This window comes from Carassius auratus, chromosome 17, assembly GCF_003368295.1.
Source record: "Carassius auratus strain Wakin chromosome 17, ASM336829v1, whole genome shotgun sequence".
In the NCBI taxonomy this organism is placed as follows: Eukaryota; Metazoa; Chordata; class Actinopteri; order Cypriniformes; family Cyprinidae; genus Carassius; species Carassius auratus.
The window spans coordinates 20,496,470-20,506,459 of NC_039259.1; the positions used below are offsets into that span (position 1 = coordinate 20,496,470).

General features: G+C 35.9%; 1 protein-coding gene across 2 annotated transcripts; it reads right to left on the reverse strand.

Moving 5' to 3' along the window:
- Positions 1 to 95: 95 nt before the first annotated feature.
- Positions 96 to 7,996, reverse strand: LOC113117580 (interactor protein for cytohesin exchange factors 1-like). Of its 2 annotated transcripts, XM_026286354.1 has the most exons (13): positions 7,545 to 7,996; positions 7,163 to 7,192; positions 6,878 to 6,981; positions 6,289 to 6,413; positions 5,971 to 6,004; positions 5,693 to 5,868; positions 5,325 to 5,398; positions 4,826 to 4,897; positions 2,689 to 2,762; positions 2,292 to 2,362; positions 1,571 to 1,673; positions 1,257 to 1,435; positions 96 to 961 (listed from the first exon to the last, which is right to left on the reverse strand). In XM_026286354.1, exons 1-13 carry the CDS (start codon positions 7,553 to 7,555, stop codon positions 638 to 640), a joined length of 1,377 nt encoding a protein of 458 aa, XP_026142139.1. In that variant the 5' UTR covers positions 7,556 to 7,996; the 3' UTR covers positions 96 to 637. The 2 variants fall into 2 exon arrangements, with proteins under 2 accessions (XP_026142139.1, XP_026142140.1); XM_026286355.1 differs by lacking the exon at positions 7,163 to 7,192 and having other exon boundaries at positions 7,545 to 7,995.
- Between the last annotated feature and the right edge of the window lie 1,994 nt (positions 7,997 to 9,990).

The window sequence follows — 9,990 nt, forward strand, 5'->3', positions numbered from 1 at the left end:
AAAAACCCACTAAAAGACTCAAAGGAACAGGTGACAAAAGTGTGAAATATCTCATGACCAAAACACATGGCGCCACAGTGTGGCAATTCTGGGGAAATTACCATTTCTGGGCATTTAATACAAACTATGTACAATGAGGTATATTTTTTCCCTCTCAGGAAATATAGTTATAACTTGTCATAAATTCTCTACACAATAAAAAAACATACATTCTTATAAAATCATACTTTCTTGTCTATCATGTCTGAACATACCAGAAGCATTCATATAATATTTCTGACATATTTAGGAAACCCTAACACACATACCTGACATAAAACAAATAGGCATCATATTGATATAATTCATCTAAAATATATATTTTAAAATTACATACATCAGTATACAATCAACATCCTCTAGCAAGTGCCTAATGTAAGATTCGTTCTTGAGCCAGCATCAGGCAGTTCAGCATCATAAATTCAGTGATAGTTTTTAGTGAATGAACAGCAGAAGTATGAAGTGTTTTTGAAAAGCTTAGTTCTGGTAAAACAGCCAGTGCTCTGTCCCAGATGCCTGCAAGTCAGATCCATATGTTTATCCAAGCGTTGCACTCTCATTTGTTTTGTTTTAATAGAGTACAGGAAGGAAACGGTTGTCATATGTAAAAATAGTTCTCTGTAGTTTTGTCTGTGACTGTGGTATGTGTTTGCATCGGCACCTGTGCCTCTGTAGAAGTGGAGCCTCTGTCATCAGGTGTCTCTGCATCTACCAACTGTTCTCCATCACTCAGATTCAGTGTGCTTGCCTCGTCTTTGGCCTTGGACACTGTGTCTTTGCTTGGTGAGTCTGTCTGTTTGTACTGTCTCTCAATGTCCTGCAGTAGCTCTTCATTTAACTTTTTCCACTGACGGAAATTCTGCGGTGAGAACTCCGAGTCCTCCAGGATCTTGTTAATCAGGTGAAGCTCTGCTTCCTTCGCCTAGAAAACACCAGCAGCCAATGAGAAATGAAGAGACCGCCGTGTGCATGACCTACTCTACCTGGCTTCCATACACTACCAGTCAAAAGATTGAATGCGTTTGAAAGAGGTCTCTAATCATTTATTTAATCAACACTACAGTAAAAACATTCCAATACAACTCTATTGTATTGTATATGACTGGTATTATACTTTAAACTGTCCATCTTTAACAACTGACATGAGTAGGAAATAATAATAATAACAACAGTTTATGTTAGGTTGTTAGTGTGAGTGTAAATGCATGTCTTAACACCTTAAGTGTGCTCTGGAGGGCACGGAGTGTGTGTATCTTCTCATTGATAGCAGGGTTTTTGTTGCGTTTGATGAAGGATTTACGTAGCTGGTCATGAGTCGTCGGCTGATTCTGACCAATCAGAGACACTCCTCCTTTCTTCAGGCTATGGAACATTTCATCCATCTCATCTACTTTTCCTGAGAGACATACAGAGATTTTGCTTGTTTAGTGAAAGTATTGTTTTTTTATTAAAGAATGAATTTTAGCTTTGAAAGGGCTATAAAGATTTAAAGATATAAAGAGGCTGATAATATTTTACATTGATCCTTTACCTGCAATTTTACTGCCCCCTGCTTGTGAAATGGTCATTGGCGCTGACATCCTGTTCTGCTTTCCCTTTGTTCGAGGAAGTGTGTGTGATTGTGTTTGAGTTTTCTATGTCAAAATAAAGAAGAAACGCTGTTAAAATTCTATGTTCTATAGGAAATGCACACAGCCAATTTCCTGCTTTTGGATAATGGAAAAAAATTATAATTATGTTTATTGTAAAATTCTGCATTTATTGCAGATGATCCAAGCAGCTCTTTTCCACAAAATAAAGGTGAAGTGGCAACATTCTACACTACATTTGAAACGTTTATTACATTTATTCAGCAAAGACCCAATGAACTGATCAAAAGTAGCAGTAAGGACATTTACAACGTCACATTAAAAAATTATCAAAGTTGTCACAAAAACTGTTTACACTACTTATAATATTAAGAAATGTTTCTTGAGCATTAAATCAGCTTATTAAAATTATTTCTAAAGGATCATGTGACACTGAAGACTGGAGTAAGGGCTGCTGAACATCCAGATTTGTCAACACAGAGTTTAATGACATTTTATAATATATTAAATCATAATATAATATATTAATATACAAAACAATTATTTTTTTTATAAAATAGTATATTTCACAAAATTATGGTTTTACTGTATTGATTAATCCCAATCCCAAATAATACAATCTTGGGGTTTGGAACAACATGAGTGTTTGTGTATGTTCCTCACTGTATTGACTTTCTTCCGATGGGAAAGTGGTGAACGTGATTCCTCCTCAGATTCAGTTTCACTGTAACATTCTGACAACAAAAACATTTTACATTGATAAAGTAGTACGTGAACAGCATACATCCCATGAAAAATGTGTTAACACACATGATGCAGTGACGAAGCATTATAAATACATTTCTGTTGGAATCATAATCATCTGAAACAAATTTTCATGCATGTCCGATAATTGACAAAAATGTCAAGAAGGTTCTCATGTAGCATTTTATCAGTCAAAACCTATACTGTAGAACAGATTTTATTTCGCACAGAACTTGGAGCTGTCACAGAACCACCTTAACTTAGAAGTGTAAAGATGCTAGCTATTAAAAATAACGTGAATGTGTTGTTTTCGTACCTTCTTCACTGTCTGGCTGACTTTGAACACCTTTCTTATGTTTCTGAATGGCTGTGATTAAGCAATTGATCCATCTGTTGAGACAGAGAGAGAAAAATAGGGATCAGAGATTTCTCACCAGTTTCCTATTTGTATTGTGTTGCATTAGGTGAAGGCCAGCAGGGGGCAGAGGTGAGCTGTGAGAAATTCTGAATGTGTGAAACCCATGGAATGTGTATGTGTGCTGTAGCACAGAGCAATAATAGGCAGGTAAACATGAGGTTAAACGGTCTGGTCTTCCCGCAATCTCCAGTGCCACAGGCCGACTGACACTGTTGCTCTGTATGTCTGACTCGGAGCGTCGGCTGACTCACTGCTTTACTGCAGCTCCTCAAGTGCTACTCAAGAGGTCACAGCCATTAAAATTCATTTTAGAGTTCAGAGCTTTTTATAACGAGGCTAAGATCGACTAGTGCAACCTGGCAACAGAAGATCTGGACAATTGTGCTTGAAAATAATGGACCTAAATTGCATGAAACTCTTTAGAAGAGACAAACTGAGTCACCTGATATTGGTCTAATATTATCGTTTGTCAAACAAGTGGGGGAATGATACATGATTGTTAACACAACTGCCCAGCTCTATTTTTAGAGGTAACAAGCACCCGAGTTCCTCTGGTCATGGGACAAATCATGAAGTGTAAAAGAGAGCTTCAATCTGTAGTGCTATTACATAATGTGCTCCACTCCAATTTCCTGTAGGTGCTATGCAGTGGCTGTTGAATTATCTGACCAAACACTAAAAAAGTTATTTTTACAAAAATATCTTTTTAAATAACTAATACAAGCCTTCCCAGCTTACAAGCCTTTACCAATTATTACAATAAAGTTTCTCAACTAGTTGGCCAATCCCACTATGGAGCTTCAGCAAGCTTTCAGGGAGCCTAAATAAGTCTTAAAATTATTTAAAGGTACAGTTCACCCAGAAATTCTGTCATTAATTACCTCATGTCTTTCCAAACCCATAAGATCTTTGTTTATCTTCGGAACACAAATTAAGATATTTTTTAAGAAACCTGAGATCTTTCTGACTCTCCATAGACAGCAACGCAACTGACATGTTCAAAGCACAGAAAGGTAGTAAAGACATTATTAAAATAGTCCATGTGACATCAGTGGTTCAACTTTAATTGTATGATGCTACAAGAAAACTTCTGTGTAAAGGAAACAAAAATAATGACTTTTTCTCTTCTGTGTCAGTCTTCGACACATTTATAAAAGTTTCGCAATGCACTCTCATAGTTTCATAAAATTACGGTTCAACCACTGATGTCACATGGACTATTTTAACAATGTCTTTACTACTTTTCTGTGCTTTTAACGTCTATGGAAGGTCAGAAAGCTTTCAGATTTCATCAAAAATATCTTAATTTGTTGTCTGACAACATAGAGAACAAAAAAAAAGTTATTTTTATTACAACCAATCACATCAGTTTTCGAAAACTGTTTTGGACAATAGAGGACCTTGGAGACAAAAAGGTTGAGAACCACAGCATGAGAGGCACCAAAAGATAATGGCAAAAAACAGTCTGGTTCCCAAAACATCCTCCTTTTCCTTGCACTCTGTTTTCATGAAAAATTCTACTATCCCACAGAATATTTATTAACCCCTTTTTAAAGGAGCTTTTTAAATAATTAGAAGATGCTGTTTACTTGCTACCAAAATATTTATTTGACAAATTTAATTCTCAGTAATATATAGATATTCACAAGATAGTGTCAAAATAAACTCAGCTGTGAGTATATGCAATTTATACTAAACTCTCCCACACAGTATTTGCACTATTTGTGAAGTAAACCTACAAATCGCTTATGGTCGGCTATGCACACTAAACTTTAAAAAAGTACCTTCGCATCACACACTCCACCTTTAAAGATACAGTGTCATTGCATCTAAAACATCTTTTAAAATTCAAAAGGTCAAAGCATAATCATTTGCACATGAAGAGAAACTGCAGGTGCGCAGCAAGAGCTAATCATTGTGACATTTCGCTACTCAATGATTTTTACAAAATGCTCTCTAAGCTATAAAATCATGAATGACTGTCGTTTGGATGCAGCGGTAGAGAAAATGCTTGTTTATATGCAGCCACACTCACTTGCTCATGTCGGTTACATTATCAGCAGCGAAGAAAAAATTCTGGAAGCGCGGATGGCACATTTGAAATACACTAGAAGATAAAGAGAAAGAGAGAGAAAGAGATCAGATGATAATACCCATTAATCTCAGGGCAAAGGCTTTCACAGCTTAATGAAAAAACAAAAACTCATTAGTCATTTTGGTGGCAGGTTGTGCTGTTCAGTGACTGTGGACTGCGGGGGACGCTCGGAGGAACGCAAAGTGTAATTCTGTTATTCACACCTCTCCGGCTAACTGCCCTCCTGCGTCTGATACTCTCACAGCCAACCACAAACACAGAGTCTGCGGAGACAGACGACTTCTGTTTCTTTATGACAGTGTGAACACAAACAATCATGCTGAATGGGGTTTAATGTTGTTCAGTCAACAGATACGCATCCCTTCAAATCTGACTTAGCTGCAAATAATGAATGGGTAATTAAATCCCGCGTGTTCTGTGTAGTGCAGGAGATACTCACTACTTCCTCTTGTGTTCTCCTGCGCTCTCTATACTGTAGCTGCCGATCTTGATTAAGCCCTCCGCCTTCTCCTCCTGCACAAATATATGGGTTCAATAATTATTTGAAATATATCTACATTAAAAAAATATTAACTATATATTAGCATTAGATGATGAATAAGGTCATTTAAACATAAAAATAGGAGAAAATAAAACAATTAAATATATAAAAAAAAGATGAAAATGCTTTCAAGAAGGGTTTCTTTCAGTTTGACAAGAAAGTTATTATAATAATGGACACTTGTAATTGGTTACACAGATTGGCACTTTATAAACATGAACGTTTACACCTGAATTGAACCTCTTTGCAAGTAAACTTGTACTAACCTGTTGGCTTGTATACCAATACAGTGTAGGGCCTTTCAGGACGAACCAAAATCTCTGCCATTTCTGAGTCATGAAGACGTTTGTTTCTTTTCTCTTCTTCCAGAGCCATCCGTCACAGTCTGGGCGGCCAAGTTCACGACAGGACACCCTCCTCCGGCTCAGCGCTGACCGTGTTCCTGAAGTGTTCATATGAATCAGGGGAGTGTCATTATTTTGTAATGAATGATATAAGATATAAGTCCTAGAAAAAGGAGTGAATGAACAAATCCACGCCTGACCTTTAGTAGAGCTCTTTTTGTTCTCCTTTTCCTCCTGCGGTAAAAAGAAACATATAATTACTTTGAGATCACAGGGTTTAAAGAAGAGCTTCTGCTGATTTCATTAGAGTTGCCTCATTAGAAACACTTTATAGTGAGATGCCCCAACACATGCTTCTCCGTGACTCATGGCACACTCAAGTTTATCATGCTCAAGGGTGACAAATCATTATAGTATCTCTCCAAAATGGACCTTGCTTTTTGACTATGAAAGTCTATTGAGTTGTGTGTCATACCAAATGAATGCTTATACATGTAATAAATCTTTTTTGTTCTTACTCTCAGTCCTGCCATGTCAGGACAGGAGCTAGTGCTGGCTCGGTTGAGCTCCGAGTCTTGCGGGGACGGACTCCTTTCTGCAGTTAAACCTATTTGCAAACTTTTTCGACTTGCACGCAGAGAATCTACAAAAGTGAAGATAGATTGAAACATTTTTAAAGAGCATGTACGATGAAATCAGAGCGGTAACACTTTAGAATAAGGTTGCGTTAGTTAATGTTACAATGAACAATACATTTATTACTGTATTTATTAATCTTTGTTTATGTTAGTTAATGAAAATACTGTACAGTTATTCACTGTTAGTTCATGCTAATCCACAGTGCATTAACTAATGTTAACAAGCACAATTTTGATTTGAATAATGCATTAGTAGTAAATGTAGAAACTAACATTAACTAAGATTAATAAATGCTGAAGAAGGATTGTTCTTGCTTAGTGCATGTTAACTAAATTAGTCAACTAACATTAACTAATGAACCTTATTCTAAAGTGTTACCATCAAAGCTGTAAACGTCAGTAAGCTAAACAACAAATCTATATGTTCAGTATCTTCGATATTTTCTGTAAAGTCTGCTGTGACTCTTACCTGTCCCTGGCTTTAACGTGTTTGGCTGATGTACATTAGAGCTTTGTGCACTAGAGAGTGCTGATTTCTCCCGTCTGAAATAATGTGTGCTGTCTGATGCTGATCTGTGATACATAAACACACACACATACAGTATACACTATATGAAAGCATAAAAACACAAAAAATGTATCGATAAACAAAGTCAGCGAAGTTGACCTTTGCAGCGCTACATGTACAGGACACACGCATACTATAGTTCACATTCAAATCCAGCTCAACCATGCTATACACACACACACAGACCTGAGATAGCGGATCGCTTGCATGTCCTCACTGTAGCTCATCGAAAACAGTTATGAAACAAGAATTTGGTTTATGAAACACAGGCAGAGAAATGGAGACTTTCACTTCTTGTACACAGTAAGTTTACTGTAAAAAAGGCCAAATAATGGAAAGCACAGACTCAAGGCTAAGCATTATGGTAGGCAAATACAAATCTATCATATTATTTCATACCATATTGCCTCTAACTACTATAATATCTTCACCTCAATTATGTTTTAACAGCAAAAATGAAATGAGCGACAAGAAATCCCTCTACAGAGCCTCATGCAAATTTAGCATCGGAAAAAGCAATATAGTGATTATAAGAGCATCTGAGGATATTCAGCGGAGCCGAACTCACCTGAAGGACATAGAGCGGACTGAAGCTGCCACCCTGCCCAAAAGAGAAGGTCGGCTTTTCTCTTCCTCTTCTTCTTCTTCCTCCTCTCTCTGAAAGTAAGGAAATGGTTAGATTGATGAGATGTTTGGAAAAACCCAATGCATATTTTTTTGTGGCGACATATTTTAGGTGTGCGACAATGAGTTTATGAGCACATTTTCATGCCTTGTGAATGGTCATGGTGAGTTTGTGGCAAGTTTAAGTACTTTTATGTGTCTTTTTCCAGTAAGACTGTGTGCCTGTGTTTGGGTTTATTAAGCAGTACTTCGGGGGCAATAGAATATATTTAAACTGCAGTCAGAGTCATTATCCACAAATGTTGAAAACTTGGAACATTGGTGAACCTTCCCAGGAGTGGAAAGCCTACTAAAATTACTCCAGGAGCACAACGACGACTCATCCAGGAGGTCATAAAAAAACCCAGAACAACATCTAAAGAACTGCAGCCTCACTTGCCTCAATTAAGGTCAGTGTTCATGATTCAACAACAAGAAAAGAGACTGGCAAAACAGCATCCATGGGAGAATTCCCAAGCAAAAACCATTGCTGACCAAAAAGAACACAAAGGCTTGTCTCACATTTGCCAAAAAATATCTTTATTAGGCATGGGCCGGTATGAGATTTTGATGGTATGATAACTTTAGGAAAAAATATCACAGTTTCATGGTATTGTTGTTACAGCTCTGAAATGTTTTTTTTTTTTTTAATGACTGGGTGAAAAAAAAAAATTCCCACTGGACAGAATATATTTTGTTTTTGAGCAACATTAAAGAACAGTATAATTTTTCATTATTTTATTTGTTTCCTAAAAATAAAAAATTAAAGACTGGCATCTTTATTTAACCTAAATCTGTAATTACAGTTATTTAATTTGTTATAGAATTCATATACATAATATTTATATAATTTCATATAATTTTAGATATATAATAATAATCATACACATCATTTGACCGAATAATAACCCAATTTGAAGCAAAAACAATGTTTGACAAGCTCTGTGAAATTATCTCACATAAACTTTTCAGAAGACACGGCTATGTGCGAGATGGAAGGAATGCTGAATATGAGGTTACCCGGGGCTTAAGATCGGTCATCCTACACACACGTGACTGACCGCTTCCTCGAACCAGCAGGACGAGGAGGGGTAGGTTTTACTCTCTACACTGCACTCAGTGTAATGGTCTGGGGCTGCTTTGCAACTTGCGACTTGCCATAATTGATGGAACCATGAATTCTGCATTCTATCATACCTCAATGTGACCTCAAGCTGAAGCGCACTTAGGTTATGCAGGAGGACAATGATCCCAAACACAACCGCAAGTCCACCTCTGAATGCCTCAAGAAAAACTAAATTAAGGTTTTGTAGTGTCCAAGTCAATGTCCGGACTTAAATACGACTTCCACCATAGTGATGTGAAAGACTCATTGCCAGTTATTGCAAATACTTGATTGCAGTTGTTGCTGTAAAGGGTGGGACAACCAGTTATTAGATTTAGGGGGCAATTACCTTTTCACATAGTGCCATGCAGGTTTGGACAGCTTTTTTCCCTTAATAAATAAAACAATTATTTTGATGATAATGAATTTTGTATTTACTTGGGTTATCATTATAAATATTAATATTAGTTTAATGATCTGAATCATTCAAGTGTGAATAATATGAAAAAATTACAGACCCTAAACATTTAAATGGTTGTGTATATTATTAAAAAAAAATTTTTTTTTACTTTTTATTAATCAAAGATTCCTGACAAAAAGTATCATATGGTCCAAAAAATATTAAGCAGCAAAAATGGATAAATTTCCAATATTGATTATAAATGTGACACTGAAAAATGAGTAATGATGCTGAAATATCAGCTTTGCATCACAGGAATAAATTGTGTTTTAAAGTATAGTAAAATAGTAAAACAATATTTTAAATTGCAATAATATTAATACATTTTTCTGTATTTTTGAACAAATAAGCAACTTTGATGAGCATAAGAGACTTCTTTAAAAAAATATAAATAATATTTCTGATCTCAAACTTTTGAACAGTAGTTTATGTCAGGGTTATTATCATTAACTAAAACCATAAACATCTTCATTACCTGGGAGGAGGGGGATTCAACTTATTATTTCAGCTAGTTCCCAAGGCCACATTTTTCATTTTCTTTAGTGTAAGTTATGGCACTAAAATAACTAAAATCTAAATAACCTACAATCAAAATAATAATAAAAATAACAAAAAAGCACAACATTTTATGAAATATAAACAAAAATAGAAATAGGAATAGTATATCAATGATAATAAAACAACACTGAAATGTGCTTGATAAAAAAGGATTGTGTCTGCATTCATCAGTATGTAAAGGATCTGTGTGTTTGTCACATCCCATGGATCAGTCCCTCAGGGTCAGCA

Coding starts and splice junctions, on each gene's coding strand:
- LOC113117580 (XM_026286354.1), bottom strand. Junction 5,399..5,692: donor ATTGGTATACAAGCCAACAG/GTTAGTACAAGT, acceptor ATATTTGTGCAG/GAGGAGAAGGCGGAGGGCTT. Junction 2,763..4,825: donor AATGTAACCGACATGAGCAA/GTGAGTGTGGCT, acceptor CTGTCTCAACAG/ATGGATCAATTGCTTAATCA.